The sequence below is a fragment of the Cylas formicarius genome, unplaced genomic scaffold (genome assembly GCF_029955315.1).
Source record: "Cylas formicarius isolate icCylForm1 unplaced genomic scaffold, icCylForm1.1 PGA_scaffold_7__23_contigs__length_41026272, whole genome shotgun sequence".
Lineage (NCBI taxonomy): Eukaryota > Metazoa > Arthropoda > Insecta > Coleoptera > Brentidae > Cylas > Cylas formicarius.
In genome coordinates, this window is record NW_026844352.1 from 26,458,279 (window position 1) to 26,484,485 (window position 26,207).

At 33.0% G+C, this 26,207-nt stretch overlaps 1 protein-coding gene across 2 annotated transcripts in view; it reads right to left on the reverse strand.

Annotated features, from left to right (window-relative positions):
- Positions 1-26,207, reverse strand: part of LOC132705675 (serine/threonine-protein kinase minibrain) — a 54,965-nt gene that overhangs the window by 11,688 nt on the left and 17,070 nt on the right. For both annotated transcript variants that reach the window (XM_060676440.1, XM_060676441.1), the window contains exon 2: positions 204-463. In XM_060676440.1, the coding sequence (XP_060532423.1) occupies positions 204-463 (260 nt within the window). The remainder of the gene's footprint in view (positions 1-203; positions 464-26,207) is intronic.

Here is a 26,207-nt window from a genome sequence, read left to right on the forward strand (position 1 = left end):
CCTTTAAATACAGCTTCTCTATAGGTTAGTTACAACGCGTTACAAAATAAATTATACATCGATCAAATCATTAAGTTTAAATCATATTTAATTATTGAAACAATCAAAATGTATGGTTTTATGAAAAACCATCTCCAACGTATTTACGGAGATTGCTCCTTAAGGACACTTAATTCTGAAATTCATACTATTGATATAAATACCTCGTTGATGTGCTTGTACGTCTTGATCAAGTCCACGCTCAACTTCCTCAGGGGTGCCGAAGAGGGGTCCCGAAACGTCAAAGGTATCCGCGCTTGCATCGCATGAATGTCAGTTGACGAGGGGGGGTTGCCGCTACAAGACAGGGGCGGCATAGTGCCGCCCATCTGCTCGTCGGACACAAGCCGTCCGTACAAAGGCACGTGCCTTCTTTGCTGCTGCTGAGCGACCACATCGCCGCCACTGGATGCTGAGACAGGCACTGAAAATGGCAACATTTCTTTCGTTACGCTAATCGCAAAAAAAGTTTAATTTAAATTGTTGAAAGTTGCCTGAATCTCAAGCAATAGTTTAGATATTATATCGAAGTACCTATAGGAACTGTATCCCAAATACGAAACCTTGCAGCCGCCAATAGATATATAATTAATACTCCTACCAGGCTGGGTAGAGAGAGAAATCCCTCGCGAAGAAAGGAAAAAAGAAAACAAATGTTAAAGCAACACAGGCTTATTTGAGTAACCGTCTACATCAGAACTAATATTTTCAAGTATTTTCTACGTAGAAAGCCCGATTTTCAGTTAATTTTTTATAGGTTTATCGGTTAATATGCGTGCGCCCATTCATTTAAAAATTCGTTCCAAAAAATTGTTAAAATTAGGAATATCAACCCAATATTTTGGATACACTTGGAATGAAATAATTAGATTGACGATATAAAAAAATTATATATTTCCCATAAAATGAAGCTTTAGTACATATTTTTAGTTGTTGTGCATAAACTGAATATTTTCTATTTTTCGAGCATAAAATCGCATATTTTTGACCCTGTCATTGGTTAGATTAAAAATGAAATGAAATCTATCTGTAATTTTGTGGACTTTCTATTTATAGCCTTCAAATCCGGTTACCTAAGGATGTTCCTTTACCTCCTGAACCTGTAAGTACCTGATGGGGAACGTGGTCAGACGCAGCCTTATTTCACGCGAATCACTTTAGTCAAATAAAAAACATTGTATTAGACTATTCAGATTCAGCTGATTCAATTAAAAAAACTAAAAATTTATATGAAAAATGCGAACTTATAGATAAATTGATATATATCAAAGCTAATTTCAGTTTTTTTAATTAGACTCCGAACAAATGCCTTTGCTAGAGTCAATTTCAATAGTAGAAGAGTGCGAAACATTTGTTGAAAAAAGTTCCAAACAGAATAGGCAAAATTATTCTTGATAAATTTAATAGTGTAACAACAAAAAATGGAGGGCTTCAAAAGTTACATAAAATTTCAAAAATTTTATCATTAGATGCAACGGTTGATAATGATTCACATTATTTGGAACCATTGCATCATTAAAATTCGCGCATATATATATATATATATATATATATATATATATATATATATATATATATATATATATATATATATTTGTCTAAAAACTGTAAATATAATGTAATTTTTTTCGTCGTTTGACTATTCGTTCCTTGAATTTCAGTAAAAATGTAAATATGTATAATATATATAATGTATACATGTATAAATATGTAAAAAATAAAGGGCATAAAAGTCCATATATGGTAGAAAAAAGCATATATTTGAAATATTTTTTGAAAAAACCGGATAAATGCATAAATGTCCAAACTCTAGTTATAATGCACAGATAAGTTTGTTTGATAGTAAAATAACCAAAATTTATTCTGTATTACCAGCTCGATATTCGGAAAGCTGTTAAGCAAAGCAATCAAAGTTAAATAAATTTTAGTTTTCCTATTTGTGAAGATATTAAAAAGCAAGTGTATGATTTACACATACATTTTCGCCAAACATAAACAGAAGTTAGGAGCTCTGTTTGATAGTAAAATAACCAAAATTTATTCTGTATTACCAGCTCGATATTAGGAAAGCTGTTAAGCAAAGCAATCAAAGTTAAATAAATTTTAGTTTTCCTATTTGTGAAGATATTAAAAAGCAAGTGTATGATTTACACATACATTTTCGCCAAACATAAACAGAAGTTAGGAGCTCTACCTTCCAGGAAAGTAGTAAAAATTGGTAGGCATTTGAAGGCATTTTAGATTTACATTCCACGAGTTATAATGATTAGAACCAAAAAACGTATATATGTATACGGAACAGAAATTGGAGGGACTTCAGACACCATAGCTGGTTTCCAATCTACTTTTAAAAGTAAGATACAATCAATAAAATCGAGTAATTACCTACTTAAATTTAATTGCAGACAAAGCACACTAATAAATAAATGACGAATGAGAAATATTATTTCAATATATCCATATATTATTGTTTGTTACATATATTTAGATGGACAATCAACATGGATTGTAGAACTGTGAAATTCCAAAAATGAAGCAACTTAATTTAAAAAAAACTGCAGGATGCTAAGCATTTATTGCATAAAAAGTTTAAAAGGCAAAAAAAAGAACTTACTTTCTGATCAGGCTGAAGAACAAATGCTGGTGAGTACTGGTAGTAGTATTTTTTATTATGAATATTGTCTATAGTTTTAATTTGAATTTTGTTTTGTTAGTTTTGTTAATTATGATCAACATTTTAATTAAAAATCGAAATTAACACGTGTATTTCATTTTACCAGACCAATTTACTATTAACATTTTTATTAATTAAAACTAGGTAATTACATTAACTAAATGATATATCAACATTTTATATAATTTTTTTCATAATATTGATAAAATACAAAAATAAATTGCCCACAAATAACTATTTGAGAAATAGGGTATTAAGATCCATGTATTTAAAAATTGTATAAAATATTATATAATTAGTAAAATATTCTGACTGAAGGCAGCGCACGACTTTTATATTGACCCCCGTAACTATCTAACGACGACCTTGTATATAACGGACACTTGCACATGTGCAATAATCTATCTCGTGAATGACTGCTATCTATATACCAGCCTTCTAGGGGCATTAATTCTATGGACAACATAACACCGCGCTATCCCTCATCAGATCTATAAAGGATATTTCAGTTTCTTAACTTTTCGCCTTCCAATTGAGGAGGTTTTCATAATTTTCTGCGGATGGGGCCTTTCAAACAAAAGTAAGCCATTATGAGAATAAAACATCAAAATTTTTCCCGAACCAACTACTGCGGACAGGTTAAACGAGTTGAATCTTTTTGAATAATTGCAGAAATTGGAAAAATATTATATGATATATAATTTTTAACTTGCAAACGGTCTGAAATTGAACTTTTACTTTTTGATTTAGATTTTCCACATGGCAGTTTGAAGGTTTTTGGTAAAAAATTACTGCTTTAACACAATGTCAAGGAGTATTTTTAATCATGCAGTGGATTTGAAATTCTCATTTTGACTAACTGTCATTTTACCGATCATGTCGGTATGATTCTTTATCGAATTGAAAACTAATAAAACTAAATTTATTTATTTATTATTTAAACTCCTTTGTGTATGTCAGGTTAGATTTGGTTAGTTGCTAGAAAATTCATTAAATGCGCTTTTCCGAAAATTCGGACACGAACGGATAGCTTTGGCACAGATTTACCAAAAATAACTGCCATTTGGATGCGACCTTTATTATTAACTCCCTGGCTAGATATTGGTGACACACCTACGCATTCGTATTTACGGACAAGCAAATAGTTCCCGGTTTAGGGCACGGAAATGGGAAAATCGAGACTTATCTTTTTCGAGAATTTATTCGCGCCCCAAACATTTGGGGTTTTGCAGTGATGTGCATGTCCGTTGATACACCGCCTGCGTCTTCGAAGGGTCTCGGACTTTGCAAGTTTAAATTTCCCAGTGCTGGATAAGAAAGTTTCGAAACTGAAACTTGCAATAACGGTTGCAGGCCTTGCTCAGTCCGCGGCGTTATTGAATATGAGGAACTTGGAAAATGTGCTTTTGTGGACGATAAATTGAACTATTTGCTTGGATTCTTAGGTTATTAGTTTGTTGGGAGAAATTAAATAACTTCTTCGTCGAGAAACTACTGCCAATCGCTGTACGCTTTTCAGAAAACCTTAAGGAAAATTATGCATTAAGCAACCCAATTTTGCATTATTTGCATGTTTTTAAAATCTCGTTTTGTCAATGATTATTCTCAATTTATATATATAGGACTCGAATTTTTTATGTTCGTGTAGATTGTAACGTATCTAATATGACTCAAAATATTTAAAATCGAAAAATATACGAAAATTATAAAATTCTTAGAGTAAAAAACAGGAAAAGTTTTTTTTTAATATCAGTGGATTTTCGGTTCCGTTTTACGGACAGTCATCCGAACGATTTAAAAACATAACAATATCTTTTTACAAAACTTCTGGATTCCTCCTGCGTTGGTTTTTGCTGAGTCGAACTTGCTAACGTTTCGCCAATCATCCTGTTGGCTTCTTCAGAGCTTGACTGAAACTGATTATACGTTGCTAGAAGAATTGATCACATGCAAGAATTTTACTTTTATTGAATAAAATTTTATGTCCGGTTTCGTGATTGTGTTCGGCAACTGCTGATGAGTTGATTTGTCTTAGTCTTAAGGCTAAGGCTAAGTTAAGGCTGTTCTTTGAGCCTAGTTGATATTTTTCGTCCGATCTCTCCAATGTATTCTTTGTCGCATAGGCATGGAATGCTGTAAACTAAATCTCAAATGGAATTTTGTCTCGAAGATGATAAGAGATTTTTGGACAAGTGGTAAATCTGGTTTTGACGTGTATTCTGTGATGAAACGCTTAATATCTTTAATGTGGAAATTATTAAAAAGAGCAGAGGTAAGGTATTTTAATTCTGGATTCAGTGACTCGGGCTGAGATAGTTTTTCAGCTCTGTAAACAAGAGAGTTGATAACCGATGATTTTTGGGTCGGATGGTGACGTGACGTGACGTGACGTGACATTAAGGTAACCGTCTGTGTGCGTAGTTTCAAGTAGGTGCAAGACTCAGTAAAAACCGACGCAGTAGGAATCCAAAGGTTTCGTAAAAATTATTACAGTAGCTTGTGAAAGTTTCTTTGAAAAAGATAAACCCTCATGAAGAAAATAAATACATCATAATAAAATTTTGTGCTCTGGTCGAAAAATTTCAGCGCCGTTTCATTCATTATATAGTTTTTAAGTTGGGTGTCGACTTGAATAACAACTGAAAACTCATTAGATTTGAAAACGCTTAAAGCTGGTCGTGGCGAAAATTGGGTTTTTGGGCACCAACACGAGTAACTCTTCTAAATAGCACATTTTTTCTGCGGTACCACATGACCAACTATGGACGTAATAAATTCATCGCAAGGGTGGCCCGACTGGCCAATGAGAACGAGCATTTGGAATTTTTCACTACTGAGGGTAGGTCTAGGAATCAGATTCAAGCAAGCATAACATACCATAACATTAGTTATTTATTTTCTCTCCTTAACTTGTGAGATTGGAGCCTAGGCTGTTACTTTTAGTTTTCGCTTTGTATCTGTAATTGTAATATAACTGTGCATTTTTCCTAAGTTTTATGTAGAAATGGACTCTGTCCGTATTGCCAATAATAAGTAGATAAATAAAAATTAATACTGAATAAGGGATGTTTAAGGAAAATTGTTTTAAAAAAACATGTGGTTCCACAGCGGCGAATATATATTATTAGAAATTAATTATGTCATAGAATAAGTTAGTTAGACGAAAAGTGATATTAAGAGTTAGTGGAGTGATAGAGTTTGTTGACGACGTTGGTTTTTTATTATTTGGTCGATAATATAGTTTTACGCATTCCTGGTTTCCGTTGAATTCTTTCTGTTTAACAAAATAAAATAACGGCTGGCAAAAAAAAACAAATTATTATGATAACGTAAAATTCACTGAGAAGTTTAAAACAAAACAATCATGTTAGCTCCAAGAAGGTAACCAAACGCAGAAAAAATTCAAATTTAATAAATACTAAGTCAACCAAACGCTTAATCGTGGATAGGGCGACATGAATTTAGTAGAAATTCGAGTTTAAGGCAGTTTAAGCTGAGACAGTGAGAACAAGATTGCTTAAAAAAAATCGAAGTTGGGCGGGGCAAGTTCGTAGCGCGTAGCTGTTTTATATTTTAAAAAGAAAAGAGGGAGACATTGTTTTTCTATCGTGCTCCTGTGGCCGCTATTGAACTTCACAAAATCGATGTAATTTTATTGTGCATACACCCTGTATAAAGTGTCTCTCAAGTCGCGCCGAACTTTGTTAAATATTAAAATTTGTACAAATAATAGCGTTGTCGAATGATATTTTTTCAAATAGCTCGCGCGCCCTGTATAATTTACGAAACCTGAAACTCTCGGCACAGTTTACGATACTGTTCAAATTGAATTGTCGCATCTTTAGCAGTTTTTTATTTATCTCAAATAATTTACTAACAAAAACGGAAATTTTTTGGATGTTTAAATTTTTATCCTATACACACCCTGTATATAATTCAAACAATATTCGAAATAGAGGTTATAGCCCTGAATCTCCTACGTTTCCTCCTATATGATTTTTTCCAATGGAGTAAGTGATTTTCAAGAAAATACTTGTTTTCTGAGACCATGCAATATGTGTTAATAGTAAATGACGTGATCACGTCTCGATTGATGGCGAGAAATTGTGATTTTCATTTTCAATATCTCGAACAGGGCATGTGATGACGAAAACCGTAAATACAAAAATTGTAGGTCTCGATGTGGAATATAACACCAATTGGTCATATTGGTCTTTCAGTTATAGCCGATTTTCAATAATAAGAGGACCCATTTTTCAATTTTTTTGAATTTGCGCACCCTGTACATTTTTGAAAAATTTACAGGAATAAAATTTTATGGAACCGAATCTTCTGCGTCTGATTTTTTTTCTTAGACGCTTGCAAACGCGATTTTTTTTAATATTCCCCCCAGCTCCCCCAATTATAATAGGTTCCGTCAGGAAACCAAGCTGCATATGTGTGCCAAAAATGAAGTCGATAGCTTCAACTTTCGAACACTTATCGTGTTTCATAACAACGAAAGTCGAAAAAAAAAGAGGCTCGCCATTGTGCCATGATCTACATTTTCAAACATCTTGCGCACCTAGCGGACTGTAAAAAAAAAAGCAAAAATTGAGCCACCTAGTTCAAACGGCTAGAGAGTTATTGAATTAAAACCAGAGAACAGAAACAGAGAACGGAGACACAGAAAAAAAAAATAAAAACGTTTTTTTTTACGCGTATACTTTCCAAAAATTCGATTTCATCGATTTTTCGAAAGTCGTGGCAGACTTTTAGGAGTCTCGGATTACAATCAAAATTCTCATCATGGCGAACTTATCGCGAGGCTCTCTGGTTTTTATGGATGAGACGTCCGCAGAGCCGCGAGAGTGCGACAGACCGGCCATTCCATTACAATTCCCAACGTCCCGCCGATAGCGGTGGCGGCGGCGGCGGCCCCCCGGTCTATTTACGATCCCAGACGATTCCGACGGCGATGAAGTCGCCGGACCGCCTCCCTTGGCGGACAACTGTTGCGAATCTCTTGTTACCAAGGATTACGGCTTGAGATATTGGGATTAAAGTGGTTTTAGTCTCGGTGCCGAAAAGTTAAAAATCCGTTTCGGGTTTAATTATATCGTTCCGGATTGGGACACATACGAGGGCTACCTTTTATATTTCGGGATTTGTAATAAAAAACTATAAGCTACCTGATGATCAATAACTTTTGCATTCGACAAAACCAATCATCAAAGCACTATCATCAAAGCGATTATGGCACCTCCAAAACATGCTTTTTAAACGAATCAATAGCTTCTTCTGGGTGTCAAAAATCGTTGCCCACGTAAAAAGAAGTCATTAGGTTCTAAATCAGGACTATATGGTGGATGGCTTATCAAATCAAAGTTTTTAATGCTCTTTGTTTGCACTAATCGGTGAGAGCTAGCATTGTCTGCAAGTCTGTTTTTGGTTATTTTTTTGTGAGGAAAGTGACTGTTTGAATGTGAAAAATTGTTTTCGATATCGCTATTACAAATAGTAATAGCAAAAATGCCGCAATACTGTGAAGCTTGCAATAAACTTAACAGTTGGAATTAAATATGATTTCCAACGAAAACTCAAAGGCATCGGATGGAGTTATTATTATCTCCAAAATTGTGTCAAATTTGTTTAATTGAACTATTTATAAGTTAATGATGTAAATTTTAATATTATTACATTATAATGTCACAGGGCCAATGATTTATTGCCCCTCTAGGGAATTATTTTCTCCCACCTTTCCTGGTTACCGTAGGCACCATTCACATTTAGGATAGACTCCTCGCCCCACTTGTCTTTTGTCTATATGCGTATATTTGCATTACAACAATAGCAATGAATGAATCATGTAGATGTAGATAATCTAAAGACTAAACGATATTATTTTATTTTCTATGCTCTTAAGAAGCATTTATACCTACTGTTGGCTTGAAAGAAAACTTTGTACGAAAATGGTTCCGTGTAGTAGTGTGAACAATACTTGTAACATTTTATACAGCTTCTTTTAGCTGATATTACAATATGTATCGGTGTGCGATTTAGTGATCATTTAGGTAGAAGATCTTGGTTAGTTATGGTGTAAAAACAAAACCCAGTACTCTCACTTGTGGTGAACCTCATAACATACTTTTAACTTTATCAAAAAGTGGACGCTTAAAAAGTTCCAAATCTATTCTTAATTAGGAAATTTTAGAACTTCCGCCAACAAGTACCAAAGATACCTTCAATTTGTAAGTGAATTGATTACTGCTTAGATATTAGCCACTCTAGCCCACAGATATCCTAATGATGGGAGTCGAATTTCAAACCGCCGGTATAGGTTGATATATAGTAAAAGACTCAAATAATAGGATATTTTCTTAAAAAACGGTAAAATTTAACTTCAATGAAGCGGCTATTTGAACTAAACCAAAAGCGTGATGTGTTTTGAATTGGACAATTTTTACATTTTATTGACGAATTTATTATTTTTCTTAAACAATTCTTAAAGTAAATGGAGACAGGAATGGAAATCGAATTAAATCTTTGAGCACAATACACTTACTTCATAAAAAAAAAAATTATTAATCACAACGATGGTCAGAATAACAATCTGTTAGTAATGAAGGCGCTAAGTAAAATAAAAAAAATAAAACCAAACAAACTTCACCTATTAAGTACAAGTGACTACGACTTTTACCTAATAACATAATATTGGAAAAAAGCGGTTAACCCTTCCCGGATTTTATTTATCGATCTACATAAAAATCGATTTTACCTAACAAATTGTGTCTACGTCGAATCGAAATCTGTTAACTTTCGGTTTCACTATAAATAGGTCGCTACTCACGAACGCCCTACTTTTCCATCAATTGCACAATTTAAACCAGCACAGATACGTCCTACGTCCTTATATTTTGCGAAACTTATTTACATTGCAATATGGAATATGATCTGTTCATAGATATAAGAAAGTGACCAATTCATTTTGAACGGATTATCCAAGGGTGGCCATTAACATACAATGCAACAAGATTATTATTATTATTTAAGGCAATTATTAATTAATTAATTATTAATTAAGGTAATAATCTTGTTGCATTGTATGTTAATGACACTTGGATAATCCGTTCAAAAGGAATTGGTCACTTTCTTATATCTATGAACAGACCATACCTATCAAAATTCAAAACTACGAATGTGGAATTGCAAATTAATTCTTTCTCCGGGGACATCTTTTGGGAAGAAAAAAAAAACACGATTTTGAAAAACGATAAACCACCATCAAAATCGAATCAAAAATAAGGATCGGACGGGTTCTAGTGGACATTTTCCCGAAATAATAGTCTGTTTCTCTTCAGATTTGCATTGTTAATGTTATAAGTGTCTCAGTCTGCTTATTACTAAGCTACTAATTTGCTACGTCGTAAATAGAGAGGTATAGAGGATATACCTTTGAAGCGCCGCCGAAATACGAATGCTAAAACTATGATCAACAAAAATAGTAACATTCAAAAAATAGTTAAAGCGAGAAAAAAATTGTTTTATTTTTATTTTAGTTATTCATCTCTATTTTCAAAAACTTACTTTGATACGTTTTTGTTTTATGTTACTTATTTTTTAGTTATACTTATACAAACCAGAGTAATATTTTTCTTTAATTAATTTTGATTCTTCTTTTTTAACAAACATTGGCTTTATTGTTTTTCAGTTGTTTTACTGGTTTTAAATGTCAAAAATATGTTTATTTTATCTGTATTAAACTGATCGTATATATAATAATAATAATAATAATAATAATAATAATAATAATAATAAATTGCCTTTATTGTTGTATATTGTTATATACAAACATACAGTAGAGAAGACGCGAAGTCTAACAAAAGCTACTCCACTTAACCTCTTAAATGTTTAAATTGAAAACTAAATAGGAAGTTATAATTAACAATAGAAAATCACTAAAAGTAAAAATAAAAAGAATAATATTAAAAATCAAATTATTTGACAAGATAGCAGTTTCTGAAATATTTTTTAAAGAATTTAATTGGATGTGATTTTACTGAATTGGGTATACTATTAAAAATTACAACAGAATTATAAGAAAATGATCTGCCGAACGAAGATAAACGATATCGTGGCAGTGAGGGTCTGTCCATTGTAAGAAGGACGCGTTGGAAGTGCTAATAATTTAGAAAACGATAGACACCAAAAAGTACTTGAAAGAACTATCAATTTTTAGCCAGTTAAGTTCCTGGAGTTTGTGGGAAATCCTATCAAATTTATATATATATAATATTATATGCAGATATAAATGCAGAAACGACAGTTTTAGTGGTAAGGATACAAAAGAAATAATCAAATGGTTATTCTCTCGCGTGTGGAGAAAAATATTTGGTTCAACCATGTTCTAATCTTGGAAATGAAATGTGGAAATTTTCAGTTTCTGTTGTACGATACCACACCATTGGCATAGCTCGCCTATGAAAACTGATGTAAAATCACCAACACAAAAAAATCTGATTTGGCGTCCAAAACAAAACCGATTACAAAAAATTTCAGAATTTGTTTACAATATGAAAAAAATACTGTATAATTTTGGAGAAATTCAAAAAATTCTATCACTTTATACACTGAAATTGCATTAAATCATTACTTCGGAAGCGACTTTTAGGTTTTTATATATTTTATATAGTTTGGGTTTATCTAAGTGGTTTCTAAGGTATTTGGAAAGGAATTGTTACTATGAAAAATTACGTTGACTTCTCGATTACTTATATTACTCGATAATAATTTAACGGTCGCATTACTTCGCAGCATCACTTGCATATCACACAAGTTTTTACTACTTTCTAATCATGATGATAATAACTCTCAGTCTTTGCGATTTTGAAAAATCCTTCAAAGTAACACAACTCGAGGAGTCTACAAGGTAAATTTTACTCCCCATTCCGATATAAAATTACCACAATCACACAAGAAAATACTTCAAAAGTAATTTTGACTTTCGTGATCTTGCTGTGCATCACACTCCAAAGGCAAGAAACAACAACGCACGCTGATAATTACTTTCACAAATTATAGCTTAAAGTTCCAAATCTAACTTAGTAGTAACGTGCGAAATTTGAAAGTAATCTCTTTTGGAAACTTCTGGCAGTAACTGCGACCATAGAGTTTAAAAATGTAGAATCATATAATAATATAGAATACTTCCGTCTTGAAAGTCGGAATTACCTGAAACTGAAAAAAGTGTAGTAGAACTTCTGGATTCCTCCTGCGTCGGTTTTAGTAAAGCTCTGAAGAAGCCAACAGGATGATTGGCGAAACGTTAGCAGGAGGAATCCTGAAGTTTTGTAAAAAGTATTAATTTAACTCCATCATTAAGGCTTCTTCTCTACCACACTTCGTGGAAAAGTATGTCACCCCTCATGACTCTAAAATTCTTCGTTTCTACGGACTTACAAAGATTAAAACCCTTCACTGTGAAAACTGACAGTTTCGTACTTAATTCCTTTCACTTCATCGAACCAATAAACATTAGAGACACAAGATATTCTGGTTAGTTTCCACTTTACTAAAGTTAATATTCCTGAAACTCTCACCATCACTTCAGATATATTACCGTGAATCCGTGAATCTAGAACCAAACCTTCTCATCTTAATTGAAATATGCTTGTCTGGAACATATTTTTCTTATAACGGTCAAATTTTTGAAAAAACGTCGGGAACAGCTATGGGTTCTCCACTATCACCAGTAATCGCGAATATATTTATGGAAACCTTTGAGAAAAAAGCTCTCGACACCTTCCATCAAAAACCAAAATTATGGAAACGCTACGTCGATGATACTTTTGTTATTTGGACTCATGTTCATGAATCCCTAGTGACATTTGAAAAATTAAGTCTAGACTAGACTTAAAGTAGTAAACGAAACACGCATTTCTAGGAAAAACTTCGAAGTAATAGCTGAAAGTTACGCCATCTTTTTTTATAAAATGATAAACGCCATGAAATCAAATACTCACTCCTGATATCATACGACTTATTTAAATATATTTTTTAAATTTTTTAATATTTTTGGTTTGGTTTGGTTTTGCCCTTTTTTTCAGATTTCTCCAGAAAAACTTAAATTTCTAGAGAGTGCATTGTCATATTTCAGTCTATCAACATCTTACCTAAAAGAAAATTTTCTGTAGTTTTAGATGCTTGAATATGGGATAGATATTTTGATAACTACCATATTTATAGATATAACTAAAAAAATATGACTTTCATTTTTGATGGCATGGTTGGACAATCAGTGAATGACGGAAGATTAATTATTTAAACTCATTTAGATAAAGACAGGTAGAATTTGGATAGGTAGTTAACCAAGCAAAATAATGTTTGATTAATATGACTTAAAAACCGCAATGTGTTGCCTGTTTGAAAATCCTCTATTTCATTTCTATGTTAAAAAAGTCACTATTTATCATTAACGACATAAAAGAAAATAAAATATTTATTAAACGCGTGCATCCTCAGTGGGAGAAACCCATTCGGACCGTTTGCATCATTACATAAACACGCATCTTGTATCATTTCGATGTCAACAAACAGAAATTGGATTCGTGTGTGTAACGCCGTTATTTGTGTACATTGTTGTATTTCAAATGCAAATCTGTATCTACATATTTTATCACAAAAGCTTCTCGGATATCGAGGTAGATACACATGTTTAAAGATGGTAATCAGTATTGTTGGGGTATCAAGCTTAATATTTTACCGGCTCATACTGCGTACCTATCCAAAGTGGCCCTGAAATTCTAATAATTATTTATAACTGTTATCGCAAACGTTTAGTTGTTTTGAAGTTTTGAGATAAAAATAATTATGGTAAAATTACGGAAAATTAAAATTCGGATTACAGGAATTTTGGAGTTAATAACGAAAAAAGTTTTATATCTATAAAAAACAACAGGGACTTACTTTATTCAAAACTTCGTTTTAAATTCTTTTCTAGGAATATGTCAGTAAATATTATATACACCTTTATAATGTCATATAACAACTGTCAATCGATTAAGTTTTCATAGGGCCCATAAAAAATTGGTCATTTTCAGATCTCTTTTCATAGCATAGAAGCCGTAGAGGAACATTAGAAAGTTAAGAGACTGCTTATAATTCTACCTATACATATGTCATGTAAGCCTTCTTCTTTAACTATGGTTATGCCCTGTTTAATCTAGCTAATAGTGTCTCTTGTATGAGAGACGTCCAGCTATCTTGCCATCGTTGTAGGAGTCTGCCTGGTAGTTGTCTTGTGCCGGGATCTTACATGGTCTCTCCAACAGCGTCTCCTTGACCAAATCTATCTTGCGATATCTTCTATATCTAGCTCTGTTCTAATAGATTCGGTGCGCATCCGATCTCTTAGAGAGACTCCTCTTATATTCCACAGTATTCTCATTTCTACAGTTCGAAGCATTCTTTTTTTTGTTGTCGGCTCTTGGGTCCGCGTGCATATGATAGCTGACATATATCACGTGTCTCATGCATGTTGGTGATATTTATGTGGAAAGTGCCACTTTAAGACGTCAGCTTAGTTACCCACGATCGCGAGAGGATCGGATGTTTTCCTTAAATTTTACGTCACATGTCATTCAGTGAAAATAATCGCAAAAATGAACCCAAAAAGTAATGCTCTTAGAGAAAGCTACAGTATGGAATGCGATTGATAAACTCCTTCAGTCCTTCGTTTATTAAAAACTGGATCTGCCACGACCATATCAAAATCATGCTACTATTAATGGATCACTGTTAATTGGTACCCGTAAAGGAAGTGGGTGAGCCCTTGGATTTCCGGTATTTGTTGTAATAAAAGAGTGATTTTCAAATATTTTTAAAGAAAACTTTCAAAGTTTAGGGGACTCTTTAAGACGCTTTAGAAAAACCATCATACAGATAATCAGCTCCAAGAACATTCAAGCACAGACGCCTTAATTAGTTGACGGTTCGAGTAAGAGACCTTCACAAGGAATGATTTTTTTTCCTGTTTCAAATCACATTACTATCGCATATTTTTAATACAATATGGGATAGTAAAGTAGATTTCTTTTCACTATCGGTCTCCTCCCTTACACGTGACATCTTTCTTATCTTGATTCGTACCAAACAGCTCACGAACTGGATTAGATCTATTTAATGCTGATTCGTTGGTCGTTGGAAAAAGGTGAGTGGGACGGAGAAGACATTCCTGGTTAAGAAACCTGCGCGAGTGATTCAACTCCACCCGTACCAATCTGTTCAGAACGGCAGTGTCGAAAATACTTAAAGAAGAAGCGCCAGCGCCATATAACAATGTAAACCAAATACAACACTTGATTGATTTCCGCAATTTTGAGTTTAAGTTGTCGTTAGAGAAGAATGGACTCATTTTTAAACAAATTTCTGGGTCTAGTTATTCTGTGATGTAGTATCTAAGATACTTGAAATGGGTAAGAATTTCCGTAGTTATTCAAATAAAATTTATAATTATTCTAATACCATACCATTCCATACCATAAGCGCGGAGTACTGATGATGCCATGTTCACTCTGGTATCTACTATTGCTAAAAACTTAAATTTAGGTAGGTAGAAAGTTTATGGCTTTCTTTATTGATCTGGCAGAAGAATAGTCCCAAATTAGTAAACAATTATATAGCAAATAGGTATCAAAATAAAAATTGGTGCCACAAGGTACGGTCTTAGCACCTATACTTTTCATTACATATATAAACACTTTATTGAAATTAAGCGCCAGTGCCTCGACTGTGTCATACGCAGATGGCACTGTTCTTGTTTTTAGTGGTGATAACTGGAATACAATTGAACACATGCAACAAGTGGAATAATATTTTACCAGAAGAGATAAAAAATAATTTTAGAAAATATATTCAAGCTTGTAAAACCTTTTAATGGCATAACAGTGAAAGAGGGGAATCTCTATTTGATTGACCGTAGTGTACATATTTTTGTTGTAATAGATTTTGACTTAGATGTTGGGAGTATTATTTGGGCACTATTGTACATACTATCTAATGAAGTTGGCTCCTATACGCTTCTTGCATTTAGGTGCCACTTATTGTGAGAAACATGTGATGATACTGTACTTGTTGCGTTTTGTTTGGTTTCATCTAAATACTGTGGGTAAATAAATAAAAAACGCCTTATATAATGAGCTTTGATTTTCAATGACTTCTCCCTTTTTGTATTTGTTCGCTAATTGCGTCTACATTCTCACAAGGAAACGTCCTATCCAATAATTTAGAGTTCGATAAAGTTCTTTGTCTTTGGACGTACCTGTTGAGAAATATATATAATATGTGTTGACACTCGTTTAAAATTTTGACATACCTCGTTATTGTTCATTCTTAATGACGATGTTTCGCATTTCAGGAATTACGGGGGCAACTTGCAATATAATAATAATATAAAATTAACACTACATGAAGTTATTAATAGTACTTATAATCGAAAAATAATTCTATTGATGATCGGGGAAAAACGATACGTTGTCTTTTGTCTTTGGACCATTGTAAGAACTTTCGAAACTTGAAACGAGCTCGTAAAAATAAAGGTGGGAAACTGCCAAATTTATACAAGTATATACCAAAAGTTCCCACCTTGCTTTACTATCGCCTAGCGTTCAACATTGTTTAATATTATTTATGTCAATAAAAGGCACTGCGGTATCGAAGCTGTTCGTGTTTTAACGCCAAAAAAAGCTCTACTCGTTTAAACAGCTTTACGTAGACGGGACCAACCGTGCTCGACGCGATTGTTAAAATTGCGATCTATTTTTAACTGAGAGGACTTTGCCCCAAAGATATCTAGACATTGACCTACATATGTTATCTGCTTCGACTGTCGGCGCCAAAAGTTGTTCGTTATTTGTATACGCACACAAATAATTGAAAACCCTAATCAGACGGTTACTAATTACTGTGTATTTTTTTTAAATCAGGACTTGGGCACTATTAAAATAAAAATACACTTGCGTAAAGAATATTAAGCTTTCGAGGCAGCTTTACGTTAAAAGGCAGTATAAATGACTGGGTTCGAAAGTTTTGCCTCCGATTGCTCTTGGAGGCGTATCAACGAAAACCTACAATACAACAGATTTTTCATTGTAATAAATTTTTCCAAAGTAATAAATCAAAAATGAACAAGCACCCAATTCAGTCAAGATGATAAAATTAAAAAACACATAATTACGTCCGCATTTTTTGAAATAATCATCCATTTAAAGTTTTCCCTTACAACACACACGTATTTACATGTTGGCCGGTATTCTGGGCAGCATAAAAACGAAACAAAGAAATCTGGTGGAGTTGTCTGGCCCACCCATATCTTTCGAATCTATTTGCTGGCATTTAAAAATTGCAGAACTTCGCGATGATGTTGAAGATAAAATTAAAAAATGTCGAGTGAATCATTCGACTAATAAGACATTTCCAAATTTTACTTTCATCCTTGCGGCGTTTTCAGTTTGGGTGTGACATTTTCTCGGCAGTATTCTCTCAGTGCAGATTAGTGTTAAACTAAGAGCATTCTCTTCTTTATAACAATGTTATAGGCGCATTAAGATTCCGTTATGTCCCTATATTTTAAACATGGATGCTTTCAAATACATTATAACTTATAAGGGTTACTAGTAGAATTAAAATCAGCTTCCTTGTCGCCTTGCATAGGGAACGCTGTAGCAATCTCGAATTTATTTATTTTACGCCTTTAAGTATCAATACAAAAGAGTTGCTAACATTTTGCACTCGTTTTCCGACATAAAAAAATCTGCTACAGCCGCAAGAGCAATATGGAATAGAATTTAAAACTGTTCCCTCGAGTTTCTGAGATGCATTTTTCGCACGCAAAGCGACGAAAGTGAGAGACAGTGATCTATGTAACTGTAAAACAACTAACCAAAACTATAAAAGCGCCAAATTCATAACCAGCAAACCCAGACCAAAAGAATAGACAACCCCCAGGGCAGCCTAAATAAACCAACAAACACAATAGAAGCTGATACCGATTAAAAGGTAAATTTACGATTATGATTTATGATAAGACTGCATGCACATAATGCATACCATAGAAAGTTTATTATAATTAAGATTTTGAATATGGTTGTTGCATAATATACTATTATTTCTTAAAAAAATGATTTTTCTTCTAATTACAGTCTTTTTCTTTAAATAAACTAATTAATCATCTGTCTAACATCCACGGTTAAGAAGATACAACAATAGCAGAACCGATCGGAACGATAAACGGTATGTTATTATTTTTAATTTGTTAGAATGTGATTTTTTCGTGACGGTCGTAGAAAAAGGATAGTATGCAACACTTTTAGTAAGCTCTTATCTTACCCGTTTATTAAGCACTTGCTCCGCTCGCGCCAAATAAACTCGTGAGTCAAATGTCGTTTACCGCACTTGTTACATAATGTACTATTCGAGTTTCCTAAATGTAAAGAGTTACCTCAAATTTAAAAAAAAAAATGAGACAAACTCTTTTTTGTTTAATGCTGCGTATTCTATATCGCTATGAGTGACACGTTTGGACAACTTATTTTGCCACCAAGTGACGTTTTAGGCCATAATAGCAAAAAAACCTCAAATAGTATATTATGCAACAAGTGCGGTAAACGGCATTTGAGTTTATTTGACACTAGCGGAGCGAGTGTTTAATAAACGAGTGACTTAAAAAATTTACCGAACGTGTTGCATACTATACTTTTTCTACGCCCGTTAGTTTTTGCGTACATTTTCGCAAAACAACGCGAATACATTCACTGACATGACCGTCAGAATTTGACAAACGTCAAAATTCAAGTCGTGGAAAATATCCCCGAAAACGTCCGATTGCTCCCAAACCCGTGCGGTAAAATCCCGAAAACTGCATCATATCTGCATGATAACAAAATATAAATAAAAGAAATTAATGCTGCAAAAAGTTGGATTTTGGGAAAAAAATCCACTTTACACTCATAAACCGCTCCATTATTATTTAGGAAGCAAAATGATATTTAAAATCAAAATAAAATTTTGATTTTAAATATCTAATACGTTTTAGTGGCCGATTTAAATTAAATTTAATTAAATTTTTATTTTCAAATTTCTAATACCATACCTTGATACATCCGGTATATCCCCGGTAAATACATATTAAAGCGAATATCAAAAATCCATTATATTATTGAAACGCTTGTAAAATGAAATGTTAATGTCAACGCTTCTTAAAAAGAAGGTTAGGAGTTCTGCCTAATAGTCGATTATTTATAATTTACATTTAACAATCGACGGAATGACGCCTGACGTAAAAACCACCATACTTTATGTTGCAGTTCGGAGGATATAGCTATCTCTTGGAGTTTTTCGCGAAAAGCATGTGCTCCATCAATTCGAAGAGGACTTTAATCCGGAAAAATGCTCGCCGAGACATCGTATGACTCGAGTTTTCTGATTTCGTATATTGTTGCAATTTTATTGACTGTCTCTAAGCTCGGAATCTTGTCAGGATGCCAGCCAGCTTTTATATTTTATGTAAGTCCGGGAGTGATGAAATTTACGAGGTTTCGATTTAAAAACAATTGCTGTTCAGTCGTCGACGACTGCTTTTATAACTTTCCGGCAAACCATTTATTTTGCATATTTGAACAGCGACGTTTTTTCCTCAAAATCGCAAACCACTTCCTGTTATGCCGGAAGTGGATGTAAAATGCCTTATTCCGATTCCAATTATATTTCAACACATGTAGATAAGTATCAAATGTAATCAATCGGCAAATATACAAAATATTTTTGGGTAGCCCTTGTTTACAGATATATAAAAATGTTGCATTTTTTTTCAATTTTAATTACTTTGCGCGGCTAAAATATTTCTGAAATATGGAATTTGACCTATTAAAGGCATGTCTTTTTTTAAATAATCCTTTATTCAGTCAGACACTATATATACATATTACAATTATATTGTAATACACTATTATACTATCTAGACATGAATTTAGGTAACTTTCTAAACAATGCTTTAAACATTAGTACCGCAAGCATTTTTACCGAATTATCTAATAATAGTTTAATATAATAAATAAGCTCGAGTCTTGCAAGAATTTAATTAAATGTATTTTTTCATTGCATAAATGTAACTAATAAAATATAAACATATAAAAAATATAAAATATTATAAGAAGTCTCATTTTTCACCAGTGTGATTTCTTAAGTTGTGTGAGTGCATTTCATAGATATGGGTTATTTTGGCCTTGCTCTTAATTTTGTTCTGTATTATTGTAAAGATAAGTTTATATTGTTCAAATTTTAATATAATTTCAATCGGATTAATTTCATCTAAATTAAATAGAGTTTTAAGGATTTTATTTTGTATTATTTTTATTTTATTAAAGTTTGTTTTATTACGTATACCCCAGACTGCAATAAGATATGTTATAATAGTATCTGTATAAGCTGCAAGTGAGGAAAGTATTGTGTTCTTTATATGACTAATACGAGCATTCCAATTTCGTTGGTCGTCAAGCATAAGTCCTAAATATTTTATTTTACCAACTCATTCCAAAGTCAAACCATTTATCTTAATGTTAAAGTTTTTTTTTGTATTTTTTTGTTGAAATAAAATGTAGATAGTTTTTTCAATATTTAATTTTAATTTTTTATTTATTAGTAAGATTTAATATCCTTTTAAGTCATTGTTTGCTATATTTGCCAATACTTCTGAATTTCTTGATGTATAAATTAAGACCGTATCATCAGCAAATGTGTGCTTCCAATCCAGCCAAACGCACATATACATTTGGGGCAGTTCCCTTATTAGTAAAAAAAAAATTAACTGAACTAAAACAAAACATTTTCTTAACATTAATCCTACAAAAATACGTTTTGCACGCGGTTAAAAATGGGCTAACTGATACTTTTAAAATGAAAATCCGACCTAAATTTGGAAGGAAATGTGCCCGGTTTAACCGTACCAAATATCGATTCGCTTTTAAAATAGATGAGTATTTCGGTTGTTCTATAAATTATTAACTGATTTTATACGTACTACATAGAATATGACCGAGGTAACTTTAATACAAACACCAAACAAATGAGGGGGGCGGATTGATTAGTAAGCGGATGTTTCAGTTGTTCTCGGACTATATTTGTCTTTTGCAACGTTGAAAGGTGAAATAAATCTTTTAAAATGTTTGTATTTATGATATCAACTAAAATAACTACACAAAATAGTCAAGACATTATGAGAATTTTTATTCAGTAATATAAAGAGAAATAAATTCAAGGAGGTATCCAGACGCATATCCGTCTATATAGGGTTATCAACTTAAATTAGTAGACATATAGCGCGGTTTGTACTACTCTAAGTCAATTTTGGTTAGTTTATTGTTAGTTTAGTACCGTTAGTACCTTTTTTACTTTTTCACGAGGGGAGTGAGCGTATAATAAACGATGTTCATAAACGTGTTGCATGCATACTATTCTTAGAGCCATTAAATTTTGAACATTATTTGAAACCGCATACATTAACTGAGTGACGTGACCATAAGAACTTAAAAATATTTGCCAAACCCGTGGTACTTGAAACGTCCGAATTACGTTTGCTTGAATCTCAACACACGGTCCAGTCAATTGGCCCCCACGGTCACCGGACTTGACACTGTTAGATTTTTTTGCTTAGGGGTATGTGAAACACCCTGTTTATGCAACTCGAGTGTTCGACCTACAAGAATTAAAGCGAAGAAATCTTAGGAGGGGTTACAGCGAATGTAATTTCTAGAGCCGGGGAGTGTCGTATACAAGAACGATATTTTGAAAACATCCTATGAAAGTTTCACCTTAAAATGAATTGGTAAGTTATTCTTATATTTCGAATTCAAATATATGTAAAACTTGTCTGACAGTAACACACGTTGATATACCACTTTCAAATCGATTCTACCGACATTGTGGAGGTTTTATTTTCTAATAGATTTTCAAAACATTGTGTTGAATTATCCCAAAAAGTAACAGATTTGAAAAGAAAAAAAATATTTTTATTCTCTTGTTCTTCTGAGTTTCCGGAAAAAAGCTGATTGTAGCTTATAACGTATATATACAATATTTACGTTATTTTTTGCAAAAAAATATAGGTTGTGCAATTTAAAATTCGAAACTTACTGTCGTTTCCGCTCAAACCGGAAATGCCACCATTGACTACATATTGCCGAAAAAATGGACATTCAGCCTATATTAACCCTTCCAAATTGACACAACCTAGGAAACAAGCCTGTATTGAAGACTCAGATTTCAGACTTCCTCCCAAAGTGAAATTATGTGTGCATTAACATCAGGTATTACAGAACGGAACAGGTAGAATTCTCCGAACGATATACCGTTTTTACGACATACTCCGGTATTAAGCTTTGGTAAATTTTAATGAAGGTCTATCCGCAGGCCTAGCTCGCTTGGATTTCTCTTTGTAAACCTCAATAAATAGATTCGCAATTCAACAATGACGATCCAGAACCGAACTTTGGTATGGTCTGTTGATAGATATAAGAAAGTGACCAATTGCTTTTGCATGGGATTATCCAAGGGTGGTCATTAACATACAATGCAACAAGATTATTACCTAAAGTTTCGGAATTTAAATTCAGGTCAAATTGTGGTCCGTAACAGAAAATAATTTTATACCTACCTGTGTTTAATATTCTTTGGTTTGGTATTTCATGTGTAATACAGCGTGTGTTGAATTGTGTGCGAATTATGCAAAATATGTGCGAGTCTAGTGTATCTCAGGAGATGCTCCCGGCCAAATGTAGAAAACACTATTCTATTGCGACTAAGGAAGTTATAAAGAATATTTATTTGATTCTTACTGAACCTGGTGCCATCAAGCAAGCATCTTTAGAAGAAACGGCCACATTGACGAAAATTCCAACATCAACTGTATGGAAAATTGTGAATAATCCCATTTCAGAGAGGAAAAAAAAAGCGATGCTGACATTTTGTCGAGTCTAGATGAAAGTGATCAAGATATACCAGTTATACGAGGAACAAAGAGTGCCTACATTAGATATCTTAATTAGGAGGCTTGGAAAAGATGAAACCAGTGTTAAATGTGGCAGAACTCCCTTATGGAAGTGTATTCAACACATGGGTTTCAGATTTAAAAAAATTGACAAAAGACAAGTTTTAATGAAATCTTTTAGAATTCGGAAATGGCGACTGGAATATCTTGAAAAAATTAAGATTTTCAGAGAACAACAAACCTGGTTCGACCTTTATGATACCCCGAAAAAGGGTTGGGTTGACTCAACTGATAAGTGTAAAACAAACGCGCCATCAAAAAGAGGTAAAAGGATAACTATTTTGCATGCTGGCTCTAAAGATGGTTGGATTCCAAATGGACTTTCTCTGTCTACGAAAAATATTATGATAGATTCTTCTCTGGATTACCATGAAGACACCACCGCTGATTTATTTGAAAGTTGGTTTAAAAACAGACTAGTTCCAAACATTCCTCCTAATAGCGTAATTGTAATGGACAATGTAAATTATCACAGTATACAGTTGACTAAAACCCCTTCCTCATGTGATACTATAATAACGACATTTATCTTCACGAAGATTATACCAAAAAGCAATTAATTGAGGTTCTACAAAGCTTGAACCTACAAAAGGAATACGTCTGTGACATATAAATGCTGAAAGCTGACCAATTTAATAAATTTGATAAGATAAATTGTAATAAAATGTATATGGTAGCTCAATAAAAATGGTATGAGTCTTGAAAAACAATTGAATAACAGTTAGTACTTACTAATTACAAATTCACGTCGGTATAGAAATATCTCCAAAGTTTCGACGAGTAAGAAACTACTGTTTTATAAAACGGACAGCATATTCCGATTTCACCAACTCCCACAAATCAACCAATAGCAAACTGGGAAAGCATCCATTAAAAATTAATTATATACATAAGATTTTGTATTGCCTTCCTAGGAAATATTTTAGAGTCATTCTGTTAATCCCTTAAATTGGAAATCAATTTAAGCTCTCTAATGTATTTTTAATATAAGAGATCAACCTATCTAATGTCCAAATTTAAACTGAAATCCAGCTACCTCAAGCAGGGACTGATTTAGGGAGATTTACAAAAAGCACATGAATTAATATAACAGTTTAATCAAAGAAAATTTCCCTAATCTTAACGGCACACTTCTTGTCGGCTAACATCTCAAATATGGCCCTGGCTTGTGGTACATGTGCTGAAAAGAATGGTCCCTTCCACTTTACAACAGGCGGGTCTTAAATTCATTCCGAACTCAAACCAATAAAAGGTTGCAAAAACTGTATATCTTTTGGAAAACTTTTAATTCTTTAGCTTGTAATAAAATATCGGAAGTTCTATTTGTAGACTTTAAAATGTCGAATGTCAAATTATTTCGATATTATATACATTATTTACCAAAATTAAAAGTATACAAAATTTTAAGACATTTCGTTTCACCTATCTGAATCTTTTGGAATTTTTCTTAGAACTGTATACTTCGTCTCAAAGTATTATAGTCTTGGCTTTTGAGGGAAATTATCGAAATAACCTACCAATAAAATACCTGAGCAATCGGTATTGGACTAATGAGTTTTAAAAATAATAAGATTAAATATTGTATTATGTTTATTTAGGTGCAATAAACTACTACAGAAAATACGATGAAACTAAATATATACAAATAAGTACGCTTTTATTCAAAATTTAATTATTTTACTCTCAGAGTCGTCATTAAAATTAATTAACATTACGTTATTTTCTATGCAAATGAAAGATTCTTCGATTTATATTATTATACATCATTAATTACATTTTTAATTAAATTACACTCGGACTTAAAGTATGAGTAACATTCTTTTCTTTCACATTTGATTTTACATGGTGCCATATATGTTCTATGGGGTTGAATGTACAATATGGATGAATACGTAAAACAGTATGCCCATCTACTCAGCTAAACTACCACAATCATATTGTTTTTTAATAGCATACAAATTTAACAACTATCGTTTTATAACAAATATTCTAGAATTTCAATTGTGTTATCCGTCACAATGACCCTGTTCGACGGATTATTTTTTGAAATAATTATGTTTTTTTTATTTTCTTCTATTTTCCTTTTTCAGTTTATCCAAAGTACGAGAAATCTGGTTTTGATAACGGAGATATATTTTCTTCACTACGTTTCCATTCAATAATTCACTGTTAACTATATCCTTTGTATCGACGATATTGGCGTTTCTTTTAAAGCTTTGATGTTTAACGAGTCCTCTACTAATTAGACGTTCCAACACAATTTCCCAATTCTTTTTGTCCCGATTGACAAGTGATTCCGATAACACAAATATTGGTGATAAACTCGTAGGCTTTTGCGAAACGCACGGTAAAACTGCCACTGATGTACTGTACTGTACTTGACACCCCCCTGTGTTCTTTCTTTACCAGTATTAATAGGTATGAAGATCGTAATTACTTTTTGAAGTGAAGACGATATACTTTGAGACACACTTTACATGCAGTTTTGAATTCGATTTAGAAACAACAGAGAACCACACTTAGCTTATAATTCACCCATGCTGTCGCAGCGAGCATTAATTTCGGAAAAAACAGGCTCGCCGTTTTACTAAAAATAGCAAGAGGAAAAGTTTCACAAAGCGACGGTAATGCGTCCGTCGACACGGTTGATGCGTATTTCTAAAAATACGATAAAATGTACTTGTTTTATAAGTACTTTGTGTGGTAGATTGTCATTAAATAAACATTTCTTTTTATCTGTTATTTGTTAAAGGCACTGCTCCCCAAATCCTTCCTTAACGGCGTTTAGTGTGCTAACAATTTTAATTCCCTCTCTGATTCTCTTTGGTTTCTTAGCATACTATAAAATACACAATTATGCATAGATGAAAAGTGCGCATCCACTTCGGACGTTTCCGGTATTTGAGTCACGTATTTGAGAGCGATCGGATATTTTGTGGAGATTTCAGACAGGGACGGTATTTTGAGGTTTGTTAGTTCTGATGACATTTTAAGTCACTCAGTGAATGCCATTGGTGCTGGTTTGCAAAAACGTACGACAAAACAAATGATCGTAGAGTATGTAACACTTTGATAAGCTTCTTCAGTCACGCATTTATGAAGAACATTAACTACGCTCCGCTGTGCTCCTCTCGTGACTTAAGTGGCGTTTATCAAACTTGTTGCATAAGACTGATTGTAGACTTGTTTAGTTTAAATACTTCATACTGTTTGTTGTTGAGTCGAACTTCCTAAAATTTCGCCAATCATCTTGTTGGCTTCTTCAGAGCTTAACTTCCTACCCTAAACAAACTGCCAGCTCAAACAGCTACTGAAATTCGATTTGAAACCGCAAAAATCAAAACCTTCTAAATCTAATATTCCAACGTCTGAACGCATTGCCCTAAAATCTCTAAAATCTAATACCGACATCGTTAT